Source organism: Lissotriton helveticus, chromosome 9 (assembly GCF_964261635.1).
Source record: "Lissotriton helveticus chromosome 9, aLisHel1.1, whole genome shotgun sequence".
Lineage (NCBI taxonomy): Eukaryota > Metazoa > Chordata > Amphibia > Caudata > Salamandridae > Lissotriton > Lissotriton helveticus.
In genome coordinates, this window is record NC_136070.1 from 1,255,638,257 (window position 1) to 1,255,662,320 (window position 24,064).

Consider the following 24,064-nt stretch of genomic DNA (forward strand, 5'->3'; position numbering starts at 1 on the left):
GTAAATTTTCGGTATTTTTTACCGAATCGGTAAGATAAGGATAAGGAGCAGTGGCAGGGCTCCTGACTCCGCTTGAATGTATTTAGATGCAGGAAGAGCTGAGCCTGCTGCGATATTCACTGTACTCATTGGGTAGCAGTTTTTAATAAGTTTAATAAGTATACTTGCAATTTAAATTTTTAAGTGTAATCGTTTAACTCTGGGCAGACGTGCATCGGACAGCCTGACCCATCGATAGCGCAACTGTGTAATTCTTTGTTTGCACCTTGGCATTTTATACTTGCCGTTTCACTTCCAGTTGAGGAATCTGTCTGCTCTCAATCACTGGTCTCCCCGCCCTGGTCCGACGAGGTCTCACCGTTGCGCGGAGGGCGGGGTAGACAAGAGGCAGGTAGTTCTGGCTTGGCGCAGAACTTCCGGAGGGGGCAGCGGTCTAGTGGCCGGCAGAGGAGACTCTTTAAAATCCCCATGCCTCTGGGGCCGCGCAACGGGCGCGCCTAAGGCAAGCCCGTCTGCGCCCGTCCGCGGCCGACTGGGGCCTGGGGCTATACCTCCTGGCATTTTTATACCAGGTATTAAATATAGCTCGCTCTCCCTACGCCGACTATGCCCTGTTATAAGTAAGAACTGCCTGCACAGTATAAATCCCAACACACAGGACCGGCAATGTAAATTCTGCGCTTATAATGTTGGAAAGCTTACTGAAAGGAGTAGCAACCATCCCCAGATGTCCCTATCTCTCATTAACTGTAGGTCTATGGTGAAACATAAGATCGAGCTGTACGATCTCTTAATTGAAGAACAAACAGATGTTCTGTTTGTCACCGAGACCTGGCTTACTGAGGATTCGACCTCCGATATATTGGAAGCTGTTCCGTAAGGTTTCGGTATTACCAGAATTGATAGACCTATGGGGAGAGGAGGACTTGTTATTATTGTTAAACACCTCCTACAGTGCTCCCTAGAATCGGTGGTTATAGAGGGTAGTGAAGCGGGCTCTTTCACTATCAGATTGGCAAAAAACTATGTCATAAGAGGCCTGCTACTTTATCGCCCTCCAGGCCCTGATAAGGGGTTCTCTCAGAGCCTCATTGAATATCTGGTCCAACCAGTGCTGAAGTACGATAAACTGCTTGTACTGGGTGACCTTAATTTACATTTTGAGGACGCCCTTAATCAGGGGGCACAGGAGCTGCGTATGGAACTAGACACACTATAATTCTCACTAATATCAGACCGCCCCACTCATAAACAGGGACACTTATTGTATCCTATTTTTTCCAACTGGGATGCTGTAAAAGCCAGACCCCCATGCCCTGTTCCATGTTCTGACCACTTTGTGATTCCTTTCATGATACAGACCTTAGGACTTAAACAAACGAACGAAATTAAAAATAGGCGGTGATGTAGGAGGTGGGATGGTTTCTCACAGGCGGGTCCACCGGATGGACAGGAGGTTGACCAAGTCTGTGCAGCTTTGGAGGGACGCATTATGGCAGCCGTGGACCACACGGCACCTTGGATTAACAGGATCTCCATAAGGACACCTAAAACTGCCCCGTGGTTTGGGAAAGAACTTAGGGAAATGAAAACCAAGTGTAAGCATCTTGAAAGACGCTGGAGGAAGGACTTATCGGGTGTAGTCAAGGAGGAGTATAAGAACCTTATTAGGGGAAACCACTCACTGATAAGGAAGGCAAAATCAACCTACTTTCAGGAGAGGATTGAGTTAGCTGAAAACTCCATCAAAGAGCTGTTCTAGATTCAGGATGAAATCACCTCCCTGCCTTCCATTGCAGCTCCGATTATAGGCTCTGAGATATCTTGTAAATTGATTGCGGACTACTTCACCACCAAGATGGAGCAAATATATGCCTCCTTCCCTGCCTCAGCCCGTGATAACTCGGGGAGAACGGAAGGCGGCGTGAATAATGCTATCCCTCAACAACTTCACGAATTTTTGGTGCCCAAGCTGGACATTATTAAACAGATAGCTGGGACCATTAAATCCGGATCTCCCAGGACCCTGGAACCCCCAAAGTACTTAAAGGATAGCCTGGACCTGTTGGAGCCTCATATCAGACATCTCATTGACCTGTCTTTCAGGTCAGGAGTGGTCCCTACTAGGGGGAAGGAAGCAGTGGTACTTCCCCTACAAAATAAAAGCCCCATATCAGTGCAGAAAAACTAGACAACCTTAGACCTATCTCCCTTCTGCCTTATTTTTCTAAAGTGGCAGAAAAAATTGTAAACAATCAACTAACTGAGCATATAGAGAAAAACAACCTCTTACACCCCTCAGTCGGGCTTCCGCACCCTCCACTCCACGGAGTCTGCCTTGTTATACTCCATCTAAACAATCCGGAGACACGTGGATGATGGACAAACGGCGGCGCTTATCCTATTGGATTTAAGCGCCGCGTTTGACACGGTTGCTCACCACACACTCCTTCAGGCTTTGAGGAGTGCGGGCGTTATGGATAGAGCGCTCAAGTGGTTGGAATCTTTCCTAACTGAGTGTCTTTTCCAGGTCATGCAGGGGGAGTTCTACTCCAGAAACATCAAGATGAGGCAGGGGGTGCCCCAGGGCTCGACTCTGAGCCCTACCCTTTTCAATCTATATGTGGCCCCCCTTGCGGACATTGCTGACAAATATGGGATTAGGACTCTGTCCTATGCTGACGACACCCAATTGGTGGTCTCACTGACCCAAACCCAACCTGATGCCTACCTCAATTTCAGACTTTGTTTAGAAAATCTGGCTAGCTGGATGACAAGCAACTGTCTGAGGCTTAACGGCTCCAAGACGGAGATATTGTTGTTTGGGAGGGCCCCGTTTGTCAGATCTTCTACTTGGTGGCCCCAGGTGTTGGGCCCCACTCCTATACCATGTGAACACGCTAAAAATTTAGGAGTTTGGGTGGACAATCAATTGTCATTTAATTACCATACCCAACGGGTGGCAGGGGCTTGTTTTGGCATCATGCGCAACTTAAGGAAAACCTTGGACATCCTCCCCACGTCCTCTAGAAGGATTATGGTACAGGCACTGGTAACTTCGCGTCTGGACTACTGCAATCTCCTATACCTAGGTACAAGTGATAGGTGTATGCGCAGACTGCAGGGCGTCCAGAATGCGGCAGCAAGGCTTGTCCTAATGTGGTCCAGAAGATCATCAGCAAAGGCAGCCCTGTCTTGTCTGCACTGACTCCCTATCAGGGAAAGATTGAAATTTAAAGCCATGTGCGTGAGCCACCGTATCCTGAGAAATAAGGGTCCTGTTCACTTGCATGACTTACTACGCATGTATCACCCAATTAGGAAGCTTAGATCCAGTGGAAGTGGGTTCGTATATGTTCCTAGGATCAAGAGGGCCAGGATGGGCGGTCGCTCTTTCCGCTACACGGCGGCAAAATTATGGAACACCCTTCCTCAAAGCCTCCGCTTGGAGGAATACGAAACTCTCTTCCGGAAGGGTCTGAAGACTTGTTTATTCCCAAAGACATAATCAGTGCTGTGCCGTCTGTGGACTTAGGTTTCTTTCTGCTCTGGTACCTAGCGCGGGAGCACACTGGGTCAGTGTAACCAGGCGCTCTACAAACTTCTGTAACATAACATAACATTCGGTAATTACCGAATCGGTATTTACCGATTCGGTAATTGCTATTCATTCCTATGGGCCTGGAGGCCCATAGGAATAAATGCCAATTACCGAATCGGTAATTCGGTAATTACCGATTCGGTAAATACTGAATAATTCAAGGGTGTCAGTTTGACACCCTGTTGCACCCCTGATTAGGGCTTGTGTGCCATGTGGCACACATACAAGCCCTAAGGGCATGTATGTGTGCCACATGGCACAGGTGTACATGCACAGATTTGCATATACACAGATATTCGTTATTTACCACCAACTAATAGCTGGTGGTAAATAACGAATCCTTAAAGCCCTGTGGCACTGTTTACAGTGCCACCTACATCTCAAAATACAGATTCGGTAATTTTACCGAATCAGTAATTTTACCGATTCGGTAAAATTACCGAATCTGTATTTTAAGATGCCCTACATCTCAGTATCCAAATACCAGTCGGTAACGGCTGCAAATCGGTATTTTCGGCCGTTACCGACCGGTATTTGGATACCTACATCTGGCCCCTAGTGAGCTATTGCCCAGAGTCACATGGTGCTGGGCAGATCCCAGCCGCCGGAGCCGGGGATTGAACCGTGATCCCCAGCATCCGTCGCCCTGGCCGCGGCGCCACACCTGTCCTATTGTGACTCTGGCAGAACACTGCAATTACCCAGGACTTATCTACAATGCTTCATAATCCGTTTGGCTCAGACTTCGAACATAGTTAACATGGTCAGTATAATAACGGAGATGAAGGGGATAATGCATCCATTACCATGATTATACTCTTTATATGTACGTTCAGGAGGACAGTGGACTAGATCCCTCCCAGGACACTGGGTTGAATCCCTGCCCTGGTGCTCCTGCAGAGGAACCAGGCAGTGGCTATTTGATGGGCTGCCGGAGTGTTATACCTCCGTCTCCCATTCGCTGAGGTCAAAACCAGTATCCTTGCGGAAATCCTGCAGCCTGGACTGGCTTCCAAGGAACAGCTTTTTCTCTTAAATGAAACTCTAATAGACATACTAATGGGCACGTGGGCCAAACCTTTTTCTTGCGTGACGATAAAAAGGCAAGTGTTTAGAAGATACCGACTGCCCCTGGTGGCCTAGCTTTTCTTACACAACACCCTACACCTGAAAGTTTGGTGGTCCAGGCATTCATGAGTAGGCTAAACTCTAATTCACTCCCAACTGCACCTCTCTATAGGAATTCACTCCCAACTGCACCTCTCTATAGGGTATCAAAAAGTATAGAGGCATTCATGAAGAGGATGTTTTCTTCAGTAAGTCTTACCCTAATTTCTGTAAATGCCAGCTGCCTTCTTGGACAATACTCACATGCGTTACGATATATGGTCCTCAAAATCTTGCCAACAGTCCCTGATGAATGCTGAGCCAACCTTGTGCAGATCATTCAACATGGTCAGGGTGTATCATAGTATGGCCCATGCTCTTGAGCCTGGTCTGGTGGCTTAGTAAACAAAAGGGCCTGTGTTGGATCTCACATTTTCAAATCTCGACGGGTCCACTCAGCCTTTCATTCTTCTGAGGTTGATAAAATGAGTACTATTAATTTGGGTAACAATAAACATCCGTTATTCAGCGCCAAGATACCCTTCTGGGTGAACATGCACTTTAAAAATACACCCGTTATGCTATGTTGACACCATGATTGCTTAGGCAGACAGTTAATACTAGTGTGGTGTTTCAGCGCCACTCATAGAAGAGATCAGTGCATATCTCGGGTTATATTCAGGCGTCTCTGATGAACATACCATTTGATGGCACCCATTTCTTCGGCGCTAAAGAGAGAAGCCATGCTCCCTCTGTGTTTCTGCACCCGTGAAGCAGTAACCCAACAGTTTGGGCCTTTTTGAGGCTTTGGAAGGAGGTTGGCTCAAAGGCATCACAAAAGCCCCTTCTACAGCAACAGAAACCCCCACTCCTTTTGAGGTTGGAGTCAGAGATCCAGCTGACAATGACCAGACCCTCAGGGGCAATGCTCTGCTCAGCGCCCTCCTATCAGCCTCCCGCAACCACTACCAATAGCTTGCCCTCAGCAGCACATGACTACCCTGTTGGAAGCTGGATAAGGTATGAACTCCAAGGGTGGCAGAACATCACATCCGATAGGTGGGTGCTGCAAATAGTCCAGCAACAATATGCGCTTCCATTCGCATCCAAACCTCCTCATATATCACCCACACTAGAACAGCTTTAGAAAGACCATCTATTTTACAGCAAAAAATCTAGGCTTTTTGTGTACAACAGAGCCATAGAGAGGGTCCAGGGAATGGAAGTTACTCTGTTTATTTCCTGGTTCCGAAGAAGGCCTCACCAGTGCCCCTTTGGGCGTTTACGAAAGTGAAGGCCTCGCTGCAGCACATCTTTGCAAATAGGGGATACCAGTCTTCCCCTACCTTGATACCTCACCGTTGAAGGCGGGCTTGCCACAGTCAGTTGTAAAGCACCACCAGATGACGCCAAACCTCCTAACTTCTTTGGCTTTCTCCATCAACATGCCGAAGTCAAATCTGACTCCTTCACATAGTCTCCCATTTATTGAAGCCATCCTGGATATGATGCAGTTTCGAGCCTGCCCTGTGGGTTAACAAATTTAGGACATTTGGGCTGTAATCCTGATGTTTTAGCTTCAGTGCTGGGTCTCAGTGAGAGTGCCTCCGAGACGTTTTGGCCTTTTGCACCAATGCTTGTCAACTACACCAGTTGGCACATGCAGGCTCTGCAGTGGGATCTAAAGTCTAAGTAGGCTTAGCACCAAAAGTAACCCATCAGGTTAAATCCAGGTTTCGGAGGAGGCTGCAAAAGACCTGCAGTGGTGGCTGATTGACTGCAATTGGACCGGCAGCAGCCCCCTCTACCTACCCCACTGAGAGTTGATGGTTGGAATGGATGCATCGTTACTAGGTTAGTACGAAGGCTGTTGGGTTGGGGAGGTCATCTGGCAGAGGTTGAGATCAGGGGATCTGCTCTCCGGTGGAGACTCGCCTCTACATCAGTCTGTTGGAATTGGCTTGGCATTAGAAGCCGTCTTAATAACTATCAAATTAAATCTGATTCTGGTCCTCACCAACACCACCACCACCATTTGGGACTGCAGGAAGCAGGACAGAATGGGGTCCTGGGCTTTGTGCAGGAGTCTTTGCACCTCTGGAACTGTCTGAGTCAGCAGGGCATCTCCAGGTTGTGAATCACATGGTGGAGATCTTTCAATGCCAGGGTGGATGTACTTGGTCACTGACATCTAGCCAATCACGAATGGGAGCTACTTCCAGAGGTGGCGCAAGCCATCTTCCAGCAATAGAGAGAAACATACCTTGATCTATTCACTGCTGCAGAGAAGTGCAATGTCAATACTTTTGCGCACTTGAGTTCAAATACACGTTCCACCTAGAGTGGAGCTTGGGACTCCTGTATGCCTTCCCACCTCTACCTCTCCAGCCCAGAGTTCTGAAGAAGAATGCTCAGGTCCTCCGGATTGGGCCAGGCCAATCTGGGCATGAGCAACAGTCCTCCTATCTCCCTGCAACTTGGGTAGAATCTTTGGTTGCAATAGTAGGGTAGGGTCCTGCACCAGGATCTGCTCTATCTACATCGCCATGCATGGAGCTTGAGCAGCGATAGTTGACTGTTTTTTTTTTGCTTCCGAAGTACTGCATTCTAGCAACCAAGCGGCCATCTACAAATAATGTTTAATCCGGATGCTGGGATACATTTGTGACTTGGTGCAAATCCCGTCATACGGATCCATTACAGGCAAAGTTACTGGATGTTTTGCTTTTTGTGCTGCCTTTAACACAGCAGACTTGCAGTGGCCTCTGCTAAAGGCTATTTATTGGCCCTGTCTATCAGTTTGTGTTGTTTGCCCCATTTGAGCTAAAGCACAGCTGTCCTTTTCTTCTACCGACTATCAAAACAGTCTTTCTCTTAGTGATAACCTCAGCTCATTGTATGTGTGAACTACATGCTCTATCTGTTCATCCAACATACACAACCATTTCCCAGACACACTGGTCTTAGGGACTAGCTCTGCTTTGCTGCCGAATGTTATTAAGCCTACTTATGTTAGACAGTATATCATCCTTCAAGCATACCTTGTTCCACCTCACACCATGAAAGAAGGGTGGAGGCGTCATCAATTGGACCCAAAAGATTGTACCATGGACCATCAGGATGGAGGGCAGCTCTTTGTAGTGTTTGCTGGGGTAAAGTGAGGTAAAGAAGTGCAGAAAAGGACAGTATCTGCTAGACGTCTCTAGCCGCAGAATCCTTATGTAGGAAAGTGGCTCTTTTTATATGGTTACCCCCACACACTTTTTGCCTGACACATGATACACTTAGACTTGGTGTGCCTTGGGTCCCTGCCAATCAGGTTCCCATGGCCTGTGTACTTTCCCAAAGCTGCAATTTTGTACCCCCAATCGGCACATCTCTGGCCACAGGTAAACCCATAGTAAAAGGTACCAAGGGCACTGTGACCAGGGGAGGCTTCTAAGGGCTGCAGCACCTGTTATGCCACTGCTAGGGCCCTGTACCTTACCACCCACGCACTGCTATTGCAGACTGTGTGTTTTGGTGCAGAGAAAAGTGAAGGGTCAACATGGCCTAGGTAAACCAACCCTCTAGCAGGGTGCACTAGACCACAGGTGAGGGTACAGGTGCATGAGCACTGTACCCTTACAGTGTCTAAGTCCATTCTTAGACATTGGTAAGTGCAGTAAAGCCATAAAGAGTATATGGTCTGGGAGTTGGTCATTACGAACTCCACAGCTCCATAATGGCTTTACTGAAAACTGGGAAGTTTGGTAGCAAACATCTCAGCAAATTAAACCCACACTGATGCCAGTGTGGAATTTAATGTAAAATGCACACCGAGGGCATCTTAGAAATATCCCTTGAAAAACGTCCAGCCCTGGTGTAGTTCCTGAATGGCTCCCTGCCATTTGCCACCACCAGACAGGTTTCTGGACCCCTGGGTAGAGAGCCTCTGCTCTCTGGGTCCAGAAACATAGCCCATCCTGGGCTGAGGAGTCATGCTTCCTCCCCCAGGATGGGCTGGGACGATGAGAGGGGAAGCTTCAAAGGCCTGCCGCCTTTGTAAGCTGTCACTGCCTTTTTCTACCTCAAGCAACTGGCTCCCACCTGTTTTGACCCCCCCTTTGGATAATTTGCGGGAAAACCGATCTAAGAAGAGAGGTGTGCCCACCTTCGCCAACCCTACCTCTCAGGTGGGGGAGGCAAGGTGAAGCACACATCTCATTCCCCTCCATTTTGGAGATGAGGGGACCTAATCAATTAGGAAGAGGCTCATGCACTCCTCCCACTTGAGGGTGGCCTAATAGAGGGTTTACTCATCTCAGTGGAAGGGACCCATTGGTCCTGACCTGCACACCCCTGTAACACCCCTAAATTTAGTATTTAGGGGCGAACCAAACCTTCCCTCCTCAGATTTGAGGAAAGAAGGAGGACCGAAGAACCATGCTGACCCAGGAGGAAGAGGACACCAACTGCTTGGGCCGCAGCCCTAGCTGCCTGTCCTGACTCCGACCTGCCTACAGCGGAAACCCCAGAATGTCCAGCAGCCCCCCCAGAGCCCAAAGGACCTGCCCTGCACTCACCTTACAGACACAGTGTCCTGTGAGAACCGGATTTGCTCAACCACAGAATCCGGATGTAGGTGGCTCTGCCATTCTGCACCACTCTGCACTTAACGCCCACGGGCCGAGTTCGAGTGGCCCAACACCACTAGGAGGTCTCCCCAGCGATCCTGGCCTGGGATCTGGTGATCCCTCACCTCCCTCAAGCTTCAAACAGACGCCTGCAGCCTCAACCTTAAGGGTCCCCTGCGACCACAACCAGAGCTGGTAAGAAGAACCCGATGCCAAAAGACACCCCTGCACCTGACGCATCACGGCCTTGGGTGGCCCAACCGATGGTCTCCAGGCATCTCCCAAGATCCCATCTTAATTCTCCAGCCAGTGGTCGTCTCCAGGAAGCCTCCCTGCACGAACCTGCAACATCTTTGCCAAACCGTTGATCTCCAGTGGAATCCACAGGGTCCCCGACGTCGCCTTGGCACTCTACACCTGACCGCCCCTGTGCCGCTGGTGGTGCAGCTCCTGAGCTGATTGTTGGCCCCTGCCGTGCTGATCCTAATCCCAGGAGATTTTCTCCCACAACTGAGTCGCCTGCTCCTAAGCAGCCCTTGACTGAAGGCTTCCTTAGCCCTATTGGCTAACATTGGGCATCTGCACTCTGCACCCGGCCTCCCCAGTGCCACTGGTGGTGCAATTGAGTGCCTACCTGAACCTTGAGGAACCTTGGTTGTAACCCCCAAAACTATTTTTACATGTCATTTACTCACCTAGAGACCTAAAAGTAACTGAAAAGTAATCCAAGAGTAATTGAAAGTAATCTCACTGTATTTTAAACTGTTTTAAAAGTAATACAAACTTGTAAACGATTCCAATACAATGCACAATTGCAGATCTGTGTACATCTTTGCATTTGAAAGTGTTACATGTGCCAAGTGCTGTTTGGTTCTACAAAATAAAATACAAGTATATCTTGTACTTACCAAATTGGCCTGGATTCTTTCTCTGAGTGTGTGTAATCATTCCTTGATTGAGTGAATGCAATAAATGCTTAACACACCCTCCCGATAGGCCTAACTGCTTGCCTACACTACCACAAAGAGAGCTGTTAGTACTTATCTAATTCAGCCTATGTTATACCTCTGGGCACTGCCTGGACTCTGTGCACTCTATACCTTACTTTGATATAGTATATACAGAGCCAGCTCCCTACACCTTACTAAGCATGGGCGGATTTTGCGAATTGGCAATCCGCGAACTTGCGTATTTACGGATTCGCAATCCGCAAAATCCGTGAACTCTTGCGAATTTTTTTTTTTTTTGTTCGCAAGGGTTTCTGCCAGTTCGCGAGGGTTGTGTACCAGTTCGCAATTGCGAACTTACTTGTCGGCTCGCAACGGCCGCGACTATGTTGTTTCTACGTCTGGTTCATCATCACAGGTTCACAGCACCCTCTGTTTCACCACTACCACCCTCTGGTACACCCATGCCACCCTCTGGTACATCACTGCCACCCTCTGGTTGGTTTATCACTGTAGATTATGGGGGTGAAAAAAAGCAAGCACACCTGCCCTGCTTCAACTGACATGAATTAATTTGGGGTTGATTAATGTGTCACTGAATTTAAACTTCCAGTCTGGCTGGCACCTGCTTCCTTATCTGTAATTTGCTTTCTGTTGCAGTGCAATTTTTTTTCACAGGATCTTTGTGGCCTACTTGTAGCTATTCTCTGAGCCTGCTGTGAGGGTCAGAGCAGGGTCATAGAATAGTTGCAAGTAGGCAACTGAACTCTGAAGGGGCCCCTCAGGAAGCACTACAGGGAATGGTTACTAATGATAAGATTGAACTTTTGCACCTGCTGAGTGCTTTCAGTTTTGTCTGTAATTACTTTCTGTTGCAGTGTAATTTTTTTAACAGGACCTTTGTTGTATACTTGTAGCTATTCTCTGAGCCTGCTGTGAGGGTCAGAGCAGGGTCATAGAATAGTTGCAAGTAGGCAAATGAACTCTGAAGGGGCCCCTCAGGAAGCACTACAGGGAATGGTTACTAATGATAAGATTGAACTTTTGCACCTGCTGAGTGCTTTCAGTTTTCAGTTTTGCAAAAATCCAAATATCTAGCAGCATCCACAAAAAGTAATCCTTCCAGGTCAAGATCCAAATCAAAGTGACCAGCACATGAAGAAAGCACTGGGAGGAGCCTGCTGGACAGGAACAGGAAGTTGGAGACTGTGGGGCACTTCCTTCCCCCCCCCCCCCAAAATGGACTCCTTGCAAAGATAAAGTGCAGGCAAATGTCAACCTGAGGAGTTATTCTGATAAAAATCATAATTTTCAAGGTTTATGCTGCCTGCTGGTGGATTTCTTGTGCGAAATTGCAAATTTGCCCGCCGCATCTACGTGTTCGCAAGTGTTTACTCCCGCGAAATTGTATAGTATTCTAGTTGGCAAGTGCGACCAAGCAAAAAATCCGCTTCGCACGGATTTTACGAATTTTCGGCAAGTTTGCGAGAGTTCGTGGATTGCGAATTTGCCCAAAATCCGCAAAATCCGCGAGCGGAACGGATTTTACGCTCATGCTTACACCTTACCTGTTAGTTTTCTGGGCCTTAGACTAGATCCATAAGATTTTTCTTCGAGCAATACCCCTGCACACCAGTAGGTGGCATCGGTCGGCTCTGCTTGACGTCCACATTGGTACGCTGACGTCAGTTCTGTTAGTTCCACGACAGTCAGGCGCTGATCCGTGAAGAGAGCTACCCTCTGTCACTTTTTGACAGGATTTTTCGTCATTTTGTAGACCCCTTTTGGTATGTTAGTAGTTTTTTGTCAGGCCTAGGAAGACTTCTGGCTTCAAGCTGTGCAGCACCTGTCACAGCGCCATGTCTGTGACGGATCTGCACCTCGTCTGCCTGTGGAGCCTGGAACGCAACACGACTAAGAGTCATGCTCGTACTGCCAGGCCATGGCTCCAAAGACTTTGAGGGAGCTGTCCCTAAACCTGCTTCCGGACCAGCAGGCTGCACTGCATCGTACGACTCCTCGGCAATCCCGCTCGTGGTCCTATACGAGAGGAAGGTCCCGGCACCGCTTCAGGAGTCCCAAGTCCTCTTCGTCCCACTCCAAGCCCTCTGGACATTACGGTAAGAGGCGCAAAAAGCATAAGAAGTCGAAGGGTGCTTCGACTTCTCCCCATTCATCATCCAATGCGATGGAAGAGTCTCTAGGTTCTAGGTCTCGTTTTTCAGAACCTCTGCCGTGGACAGCCTTACCCCTCTGGCATGCTTTTTGGCCCCCATTGGGTCAGAGGTGGCTTCATTGTGTTCCGTACCTGCAGCTCCACCCCCGGCAATGAATACACCCCATGGATTCGGCAGCGGATTCGGACCAACGCAGGTCGTGTCACTGTGACATTCCCATGCACCAGCTCGGACACCGAGACTCCTGATGCCGCGGTGCCCCTAGCGGGACCTGCCCCATTCTGATTACCCATGGTTAGGATTGGTGGCTACCAATGCCAATTGAGGTGCCAACAGAACTTACAGGTCCCAGGTCACTGCCTGAGCCTTATTCGGAAGGGCGAGGAATGGAAGAAGATTAGGAGGGGTTGCTGGACCCTTAACAAGACCAGCCTTATCAAGAAATGGACTGGTATGAGGAACTGGGTGAAGTCAGCGGACTGATAACCTCTCCACATTCTGGCCTGCTTTCTCCCCCTACTGTGGCTACAGAGGAGGGAGCATCCTATGCTATGGTGGTCCAAAGGGTGGATGAGGTCCTGGAACTTCAGTTCCCTTCCATGGCAGTCAAGGTTAACATCTTGACTGACGTCCTGCAGCCAGGTGTCTCCTCTTCGGAACCGTTGCTGCCCTTCAACAAGGTGCAAACGGATGTCCTACTAGGAATCTGGTCCAAGACCAGCACAGGGGCTCTTGTGAATAGTCATGAACAACCACAAGACCAGAATCAAACAACTACAGGAATACTAATCTATCATATTTCCCAATGTAGTCACAAAGAAGACATTTAGTATTCTACATAACCCTCTTTACACTCTAATCAGTAGTGTTTGTGTCTAACATAAAAAAAACTTTATCCATACTTTGTTGACAGTTTTTAAGATATCAGAGACTCGTAAGAAAACCTTCAATCCCCTGTACACACTCGTTTGAATATAAAATGTTAGAAAAGGCGAAATGACCCCTCACCGGCGGAACACCAAGCGGGTAACTGGCTGGTACTCACCAGAAAAGCCCATTGTTATCATCATCGGCGGTCATTAAGCCCAACAAAAAGAGTGTTCAAAGAAAATTATCAGAGATGTAAAGGTGCGTACAGTGAAGTGAAAAAGTAAATCACACCTCACAGTGTGGGAAATTAGTGGTTAAAATTGAAGGGGTTCACTCGATGCACAACACTTTTATTCTTTTACTCAGTGAACCCACTCAAATTAAAAAACAGCATAGGATGCTATGTATGCATACCACTGTTAGATGCTCTTGTGAATAGGACAATCGTCTCCTGCCACTGCCCAGCCCGGGTAACCCAAATTTCCTCACTACCCACCCTACCACTGAGAGCTTTGGGGTCCAAGCCTCTATCTCCCATGGTGCATTCCCTTCCATTCCCCCGGACAGGGAATCCAAGAGGCTGGACCATTGAGATAAGAAAACATTTTCTTCCGCCAACCTTGCGTTGCGATTGGTGAACACCGCCTGCTTACTGGCCCGTTATTCCCATTCCCTGTGGGAAACAGTTGCGCAAGTGCTGCTACAGGTTCTGGAGGAGGCCTGGACCGTCCTCTTCCAAGCAGTATCAGTAAAGTTTGCCATTTGTTGTTGTCTCAACACAACCAACTTTCTGGCCAGAGCGATTTCATCAACAGTGGCTGTTCAACGCCATGCCTGGTTGAGAATATCTGGCTATTCAGGTGATGTCCAAGCCTAACTCATGGACATATGGTTGATAGCACTGGTCTCTTTAGAGACAAGGCACACATTGCACTGGAGCGCTTTAAGGACTCACGGGCTATGGCCAAGTCCTTGGGCCTCTCAGTGGCCACACATTTCCTAGTCTGCCTTTTGCCCCTTTCTTGACTAAGGAAGGGCCTTTCAGCCAAGCCAGCCATACCCCAGCCAGAAGGCCGCGCAAGTTCAGCAACCTCTGCGTGGCGGAGGGCACGGCTCGTTCTGACCCCTCAGGGTCAGGCAGCTAGAGGTAGGGTCAGACCACCCCCTGAAGCCTCAGCCGCTAAACTCTCCTAGTCTTGTCCCTATATATCAAGGGCTTCCAGTAGGTGTCAGGATTAGCCGTCACCTCAACTACTGGCAGAACATCACATTGGACAGGTGGGTCCTCTAAATAGTCTGAAGGGGCTACTCCCTCCCATTAGAGACTACCCATTCCTCCATGCCTCCATCTTACAACCAGATGACAGAGGATCATCTGACTTTGCTTCAGAGGGAAGCCATGACTTTCTTGGCCAAGGGATCCTAGAAACTGTTCCGGCACCATAAGTAGGCTGCGGTTCTAGTCCGGATAAAAGGACAAGGGTTTTTGCCCCATACTAGGTCTGCGAGCCCTCAACTACTTCCTCAAAAAGAAAAAGTTCGAGATGCTCAAAATAGCTCAGGTCCTGTCTGACCTGAACGCAAGAGACTGGATGGTAGCGTTGGACTTGCAGGACGCCTATTTTCACATCTTCGTCCTGTCCGTTTATCAGCGCTACCTGCGCTTTAGGGTAGGCCACGAGCATTTTCAGTTCCCCGCACTCCCTTTTGACCCTACCAGCACCCCTAGGGTGTTCGCCAAAGAGATGGCGGTGGTCGCAGATCAGGGGTGTCATTCATCCCCTATCTCAATGATTGGTTGTTGAGATGGGCTCACCCCAGGCTGTCGTCTCTCACCTCCAGGCTGTGGCGGACCTCTTGCATTTGTCTGGGTTCACGATCAATGTGCCGAAGTCACACCAGACTCCCTCTTATACGCTTCCTTTCATCTGAGCTATTCTGGACGCATTGCAGTTTTGGGCCTATCCTACTGTGCGGCAAGTCCACGATACTCAGGCTATGATACTGATGTTTTAGCCTCTATCCTGGATTTCGGTGAGTATGATTCTGGGGCTGCTGGGCCTCATGGCCTTCTGCATCCTGCTAGTGACACATGCTAGATGGCATATGTGGGCTCTGCAGTGGGACCTGAAGTTCCAGTAGGCACAGAATCTGGAGAATCTCTGACATGGTCCAGATCTGGCAGGGAACTGAATGAGATCTGCAGTGGTGGCTGGCAAACCACGATTGGGTCAGGGGTAGACACCTCTCCCTTCCCCAACCAGATATCACAGCAGTGACAGATGCATCGCTCCTGGGATAGGAGGCCACCTGGGAGAAGTGGAGATCAGAGGACTCTGGTCTTCGGAGGAATCCACATCAACTTTTTGGCGCTCCGAGCAATTTGTTTGGAATTAAAAGCCTTCCATCGAGGGGAGACTGGTTCAAATGTTCACAGGTAGCACCACCGCCATGTGGTACTGCAACAATCAGGGCAGGGTGGGGACTTTTGGCTGCGTCTCTGAACTTGGTTGGAACAGCGTGGCATCTACCACCTTGTGGTTCAAAACCTGGCAGGTTCTCTGAACACCAGGGTAGACAAACTCTGTGGTCGATGCCTAGTGGATCACGCATGGCGCCTCCATCTGGAGGTGGCACAAGGTCTCTTTCAGTAGTGGGGAGAGCCCCCGTTAGATCTGTTTACCCTCGCCGAGAATTCCTAACTTTAGCAGTTTTGCACACTGGAGTTTCCAAGGCGACTGTCGCTCTGAGGTCCTTTTGCTCTCAAGTGGAGCTCAGGCCTTTTATATGACTTTCTACACACACCACACAGGCCAGAGTGCTCACAAAGACCACGAGCGACAGGGTCCAAGTCATTCTTTTGGCTTCAGACTAGGCAAGGAGATTCTGGTATCCCGAGCTTTTCCAGTTGAGCATCAAACCTCAGATCAGGCTGCCCCATCGGGAGGTTCTTCTTTTGCAGCAGCAGGGGAGGGTCCTTCACCCAAACCTGTCAACTCTACGCCTCCTTATGGGGGAAATGAGGAGAAAAAGATCATAGCAATCAACCGTCCTCCGGAACATTGTAATGTTATTTTGTAGCCAGGTGTCCCTCCACCAAAACCGTGTACGCCTGCCGATGGAACAGATTTGTAAAATATTCCACAGAAAGGTCTATTAATCCTCTTTTTGTTTCCCTTCATCATATTTTGTTTTTCATTTTGACCCTGGCCCAGCAGGACTCTGCTCTGGGCACCCTGAAAGGGTATTGATCTGCTTTGTCTGCTGTCCTGAGGCTGCCAGATCAGCCCTCCTTTTTTAGGTCACCCATTGTGCTTAGATTCCTGAAAAGCCTACTCCCTTCATTATGCCTCAGTGGGACCTTAATTGGTTCTCACCTACCTCATGTGTGCTCCTTTGGAGCCTCTGCATAATTGCCCCATCCGGCTGCTTACCATCGAAGCAGGCTTCCTAGTGGTCATTTCATCTCCCAGGAGGGTGAACTAATTGCAGGCTTTGTCATCCTAGCCTCCTTACCTGACAAATTGGTGCTTCGCACTAGGGCTCTTTCCTCCCGAAAGTGGCAGCACCATTCCATGTGGGGCAATCTGTCCCATTGCCTACTATCTCCGCATCCCTCTCAAGAAGAGGAGCGACTCCACCGTCTGGACCCAAAAAGAGCCTTGCCGTTCTACTTTGACCGCACTAAAGAGTATCGGGTGGACGACCAACTCTTCATGGGGTACATTGGAATGAGGAAATGTTGTGCAGCGCACAGTATGACTATCTCGCGATGGGTCGTTCTCTGCTGGTGTGCGGGGCCAATGCTTACAAAAATCTCCAGGTCTAGTCTGGCACCTGGGTGTATTCACAAGAAGAGGAATCTGTGGTTAGACAGAGTATCCACCAGAAAGAATGTTAACGAAGGTAAGTAACTTGTTCATCTTGTCTTTTTGTGGGGGAAAGGATTAATCAATAGTTTATGTATTTTATCTTGCAGAACCCCTTCTTCCTCATTGATAGTTGCTTTCATGAAGATTTATCTGAAGATGAGGAAGAAAACCTGATCAGTAAACTTGGGACTATCAACATAGATGTATTTATAATTGAACTGCATGAAATGATTACAGTCCTACTGGATCCTAAGCAAAAAGACTGGGGGTAAGAGTTGTTCTTCTTCTTTTTGTTCCATGAAGGTTTTTTTGCATGTAGTGGTTATCCTTGTTATGTGCATATTATCATATTTCCCAGCCATAAAGCTTGTTTTGCAGATGCCTTTTTGACAAGAGAGGACTTGCTAACCATACTAAAGATAGGGCTCCAGGGTATCCAGGAAATCTGACATGCAGCTAGCGATCAAATGATGGTCTGAACAACTCCCTACTTTTCTGCAATACGTGCGCTTCAAAAAAATGGTGCATCAGGCACATGGCTCCTCTAAGACATTTGACAAAGTGTGGGGACCCTGGCAGCAAGCCATGGATGACATCTTCTGAGGGAGGAGCTCAGAGGAAAAACCTGGTTGTGTCCAGGATTTGTAGACAGTACATTATAGTGGTGGTCTCTAAGGTGGCTACTATTACATTTTGACCCTAAAGGGGTTAGGCCACTGCCTTGGTTAATGTATTCTGAAATATTGTATTTTTTACACCTCAAGTTTGTTTGTGGTAGGTTAGTTGATTTCCACCGGGTTGTAAGAAAATCAATAAGGAGATTTTTTTTTTAATGAATCCTCATCAAGAAATTGCTGAGCACAGCATAATGTAAAAGTGAATGCAATGTTGCCCTCATTAAAATGTCTCCTGTGAGGACTGGGCTGCATGAGCAGATATGCCCCTGCAATTTCCATGCTGATTCTTCGATATTATAAGTGAACAGGGAAGCCAAACGACTACATGGGCTGGACACCCGTTAATATAGGTTCCCCAACTCCAAGATGGTTTCACTGCATTATGCATCATCTTAATAAACCTGCACTGATTCCAGTGTCAAATATATTAATAATTGCACCCAGAGGACCCCTTAGAGGGGTCCCCTGAATCCGACAAACCCTTAGTGTGGTCACTAACTGGTCTAAGCCAGCGTGTCACCACCAGACAGAGTTCTAACCTCATGTGGTAAGCACCAGCGTTCTCAGAGATCGAGAACAAAGCCTGTCCTGGGCGGAGGTGTCACATTTTCCCAACCAGTCAGGAAGAGCCATCGGTGGAAGGAAGCTTCAAAAGCCTTGCCGCCTTTGAAACCCGACCCAACCCCTACTGTCATCATCCTCTTTTGGTGGTAAGGCATGCCCCCCACGCTGCCAACGCCACCCCTCAGAAGTTGGAGGCGAGATGAAGCACATTTTTCAGTGCCCACCATCTTGAAAATGGTAGGACTTCTCCAATCAGGGCTCTGGCTTTGTCTCATCCCACAGGAGGTGGGCATAATAGAGGGTGTAGACACCCCAGGTAAGGGGTCCATTGTAAACACCCCTAAATGTATTATTTAGGTGCCACCACCAGACCCTAAACATTATTATCCATGGACACAAGTAGAAGACGAACGAAGAAACGCTGTTGGACCAAGAACTGCAGACATAATGGTGGACTTTGGGTGCAAATTCCTGCCTGCTGCCAAAGAACTCGACAATCGCCATTCTCCTCCTCGTCTTGTCACTGTGTGACCTCCAGAAACCCCGGAGAGTCTTCTGTACTTCGCAAATCACCAAAGAACCTCCCTTGAGACAGATGTACTATCTCCCTTCAGCTGGAGGCCTCCCCAAAAATTGTAATCCGTCCAGCGTCATCAAGCTCCCCAGCCAGACCGACATCTCCGAGTGCCAGCCGAAGGTACACTTGCTCTGGAGGGTCAGCTCGGCCTCTGCACCAAGTCTTGAGACCCCAGGACCCACCGGAGCTCAATGGCACCAATACTTGGGGTGCTGGACCCCTTGCTGCAACAATTTAAAAAACCCAGTCCAGGCAGACACCAACGCTACAGTGAGCCAGCACCCTACGAGGAACATCAGGACTCCGGAGACCCACCTCAGCAGTGGCACAGCAGCTCCAGAATCGTCGCTCCAAAGTGCCAGCTCTTAACTGCGAGGTGCTTCTCTGTTCCCCAGCTGCACATCTTCACTGCATCTAGCCTGCCTGGCCGAGGCATCTTCAATCCACCACACAACTGTGATTCTTGCATATACTGTAACTTTATAATTTTGTGTAAAGTATTAACTTGTACCCGAAGTTCTTGGTCTAAATATAGGTCTCGCCTTTGGGACCTTATAAGTATTTAGTTATGCAGCATAATACTTACTTTACTTACTGCAGCAACATTAACTGTTGCATTTGTATGGCTAAACACTTATAAGGTCCCAAAGGTGAGACCTATTGACTATGCCAATGCTTGTTCTATGTAGCGTCTGGGCGTGAACATCTCCCTTTTATGTTTCCCCTTTGAAATTTGAGGACAATGTTAAACAATGAAGATTCCTGCCCTGATGGATATTGGAATGGGCAAAGTGTGAATGAAATCAGGTAGCTCCATTTGCAAGGCCTTTTGTGAGTTAGGCAGGTGTGGCTGGTGTTTGTTAACACTCTATAATCCACTCTGCACCATAGCGATCGATAGTGGAGCAGGTGCAGTGGCACCAGGGTCCAAGGATGAACAATTGCCTTAAATTCTAATTATACTGCCTAATGTTTTCACATTTTCACATGTTTTGCCTGAGGTATAAAAGTGTGAATGTGCAATTCAATTGTGAATTCATCTTGTACTCTAGAATCATTCCGGTTTTGTACTGTGTATTCCCAAAGCGCTTGGTCTCCATATTTACTTCACGTTGTAGCATTGGGTTATTACAGAGCTTTAAGTAATTGTTATACCCCGACAGCCTGTGCATATTTATGTTTAATGACAAACTACTGGTAAGGAGTTATATGCTTTGCATATCAGATTATTTTTTATTCCATTCATTTGCAAAAGTAGCGCTGTTTTTAAAAAGTGTCCTCTAGGCTCTATATTGTGAAAACGGCCTCTGCTGCACCTTGAAAAACATTCCAATATAAAGACAGTGTCGTTTAGACAAGGGAGCTTTAGTTCAGTGAGTGATTACTTACAAACCAGTTATAGAAGCACTTAGAAGTGGAAAAATACTGTATGAAGCACTAATGTGTTCAGTCTTCAATTAATTTAACTCCTGAGTCTGATGTTTCCAGTTTTTAGCATCACTTCTCTCACTGGAAACACGCTACTACCCCCTTGTGTACCAGCCTAAAATCGTCATCTAAACGCGTGCCTTATGTTTTAACAGTGAAGTGCCCTGTCCGATGTTGCGCTCTTGAAAGTACGCAAAGTTGAAAACATCTAATTCTGTCTTCCTGCCGATTACACTATAGGCTCTGAGCAATGGGATTGTTAAGCAATGTTTTTTAAGGCAAAATTCCGAAAAATTATTTCAGCAGATGGGCTACAAGAGAAACAAGCTCGTGCGGAAAGCATTGGCTGCGCGGGTGCCAAAAGTGAAAGTGCATCGCAATGCACTTAATTACCCGTGACGGAGAAAAGACAGATGGCGGTTGCACGCGCGCATTACTGCCAGCTTGAGGCCAGCAAAAGCCTCTGGTAGCAATTTGAAAACCCCTTTACTAAAAGTCGAGCAAGCAGCGCATGCGCTGCTCTAGGCTCAACCTAAAAATGGAATGCAAGGTGAATTACAAACTAAGACTAACACCCAAGGAACAAGGGACCAGGGGGAGCACAGATCAAGCAGAGGTAAGTAATATGTATTTATAACAATACAATCTTTTATTTTATTTTTTATTATTATTTTTATTGCAGATTCACAGTAATCAAGGAACAAATAATCAGACACCTTCAAATACGTCTCGTATAGCGCCTCTCACGCCCCCCCCAGTGGGTACACGGCCATTTAGCCCACACCCCGGAGGGCGGGCGGCAGTTTTAAATCAAACGCTTTTGCATAGGCCAATGTATTCTACAGAGCATTTCCAGGGCCCATATTTACCTCTGCAGTTTTTAAGGTTTTTGTTGATTTTCCCCTGTTGCTGAAAAAAAACTCCCCCCCCCCCCTTTGAACAATAAAAACCATGATACTTGCATCCATCAAACTAAGTGCAGAAGAAACCCATCAGCAGCCGCACCCTCCCACCAATCCCCCCTCCCCGCCAATGCCAGCGATTTCGCTTTCTAGATCTGCATCACATTTCCTAGGCAGTGTACGACAGTCCCCCGTCGCATTATTAGTGTTGCAAGTTCACATTACCTCTGTCCCCTCAAGCCCAGCCCTTCACCTCCCCCTCAACCAATGGGATCACAGTCACAACCCTCCATCTAGTCCTCTGTATCTTCTCCATTTAGACCAAACTCTGCGAAATTGTTTGGGGCAGCCCCTGGCCTTATATGTCACCCGTTCGGCAGCCATGTAGGTATCAAGCCCCCTCCTCCATTCCTCTATGTCGGGGGGCTCTGGCGCTCCCCAATGTTTTGCAATGTCTCGCTTCGCCACTACCAGTGCCAAGACCAGGAATATAAGAAGGGGACGTGTCAAGTCTACCTCGTTGGTCATGCCCAATAGGGCCAGTTTGGGCTCTTGCGTGATCGGGACCTCTAGGACCTCCTCTAATTCTCTGAACACTCGGGACCAGTATGCCTGTATCACACTGCATGACCATACCGTGTGGTAGAAACCCCCAATCTCCCGAGTGCATCTAGGACAGTTGGGGTCTACAATCTTTCCCATTCTGCAGAGTCGCTGCCTGTCATAATAGGTTCTGTGGAGTATATTGAGTTGGATCAATCGCAATCGGGACTTGACAGCAACTTCACGGGGATGCATCAGCACCGTGTCCCAGTCCAGGTCCTCCATTTCTCCCACCTCCTCCTCCCAAGTGGCCCTGAGCTTTGCCAAATCCCCCAGCATATGGTTAGTCAACGTCTTATACGTCAGTGACACTGCCTTCCCCTGTATCTGCTCCTGCAGGAGCCTCCCCTCTAGAGGTGCATATTCGGGGATGTCGACGAGCGTGATTTTTTGGGCCTGCCAGACGTGTCGAAGTTGCATATATTTAAAGTGTTGTGTGTTGTGGAGGCCGAAGTCAGACTTAAGGGTCTGAAACGATTTGAATTCCCCCTTGGTAATTACATCCCCTATTGTGGAGATGCCAATATCATCCCACCTCTGGAAGCCTTTTAGTTTGTGGAGTTCCGTCAGCCACTGGCAGTGCCACAGTGGCGTCTGCCGTGTTGGCCTTTTTCCCATCCCACACGACGGGTAGCCGTCCTCCACGCGTGTAACGTCACTAGCGTTGCTGGAAGGAGGGAGGTCCGCCCCGGGGTCCCATAGAGGAAACACAATAGATTTTTAGTTGACATTGTTGCTCTTTCTAGTGCGTATGTTGGGTGACCCGCTGGGGCATGGAACCAATCGTTTATTGGCGTTAGATGTTCCGCCCAGTAGTAGGCCTCCATGTTTGGGAGTGAGATCCCGCCACTGTACTGATGTCTCTGGAGAGTGGACAGAGCCACTCTAGCCTGTTTACCTAACCAGAGAAAGGATCTCAAGTCTGCATGTATCCTACGGAAGACCGGTGCTTGTATCGGATAGTATTCATTTTGCAGAGCGTAGAGGAATTTTGGCAATGTGACCATTTTATAAATGGCCGCCCTCCCTAAGAGAGTCAGCGGGAGCTGTCTCCACCGGGTCATATCCGCCACTGCGTTAATTATGATCCTTTCTATGTTCCTCTGAAAGGAAAGAGCCTCGTTCACAGTAATGAATATACCGAGGTACTGGAAGCCCTCGGTAGTAGTCAGAAGGCCGTCCGGCAGAGCTCCCCACCTATCGCTTCCCCCAGGGTCATAAAGCACCGACTTGTGCCAGTTTATCTTGTGACCAGACATCCTGCCGTAGCTGTCTATTTCTCGGAAGAGCCCCGGGATCGTGATGTCCGGTTGCGTTATGTACAATAAAACATCATCCGTGTAGAGTGAGATTTTTTCAGGCATCAAGTCCGTGGCACTGGTTGTAAAACCGTGGATGTCAGTGTTCTGTCTGACCCTAGCGACCAGCACCTCTATGGTAAGCGTGAACAGGAGGGGGGGACAAGGGGCAACCCTGCCGAGTACCTCCTTGAATCTGAAACTATCGGGACAGAGTCCCGTTCACCCGCACTTTGGCCTTCGGGGCAGTGTAGAGGAGCTGTATCCACCGCATGAAATTGGGACCAAAGCCGAACTTACGTAGAATGGCGAACAGGAATGGCCAGTGCACTGCGTCGAACGCCTTCTCAGCGTCTAAAGAGAGGAACCAGTGGGGGTCGGTACGGCCCCGCACCTCTTGCAACCAGTTATGGGTCCTTCTAAGATTGAATTTAGTGGCCCTGTCTGGAAGGAATCCTGATTGATCTAGATGTACCAGATCCGTGATAACAGTTTGCAGTCGGGTAGCCAGGATGGTGGCCAACAGCTTCACCTCAGTGTTCAGTAGGGAGATGGGTCGATATGAGGCACAATCCTCGCGTGGTTTGCCCTCTTTATAAATAGGGACGATCGTTGCCCTCGACAGGTCAGGGGGCAGCTCTCCCTCCTGAAAAACGCCTGCAAAGAGTCCTCCAAGGTGCCGCGACAGTAGGTCCGCTGTCCGGTTGAAGAGCTCTGCCGGGAAGCCATTGGGTCCCGGGGTTTTGCCTGGCCTCAAGCTGGCAATGGCCTCGGTAATGTCATCTACCGTTATGGCCGTCTCTAGGGCCTCCACTGACTCAGGGG

General features: G+C 48.4%; 1 protein-coding gene across 1 annotated transcript in view; it reads left to right on the top strand.

Moving 5' to 3' along the window:
* The window catches only part of LOC144783414 (E3 ubiquitin-protein ligase rnf213-alpha-like), a 2,376,820-nt gene that overhangs the window by 2,315,564 nt on the left and 37,192 nt on the right, over window positions 1–24,064 (top strand). The window contains exon 40 of the mRNA XM_078662402.1: window positions 17,298–17,458. Within this exon, the coding sequence (XP_078518528.1) occupies window positions 17,298–17,458 (161 nt within the window). The remainder of the gene's footprint in view (window positions 1–17,297; window positions 17,459–24,064) is intronic.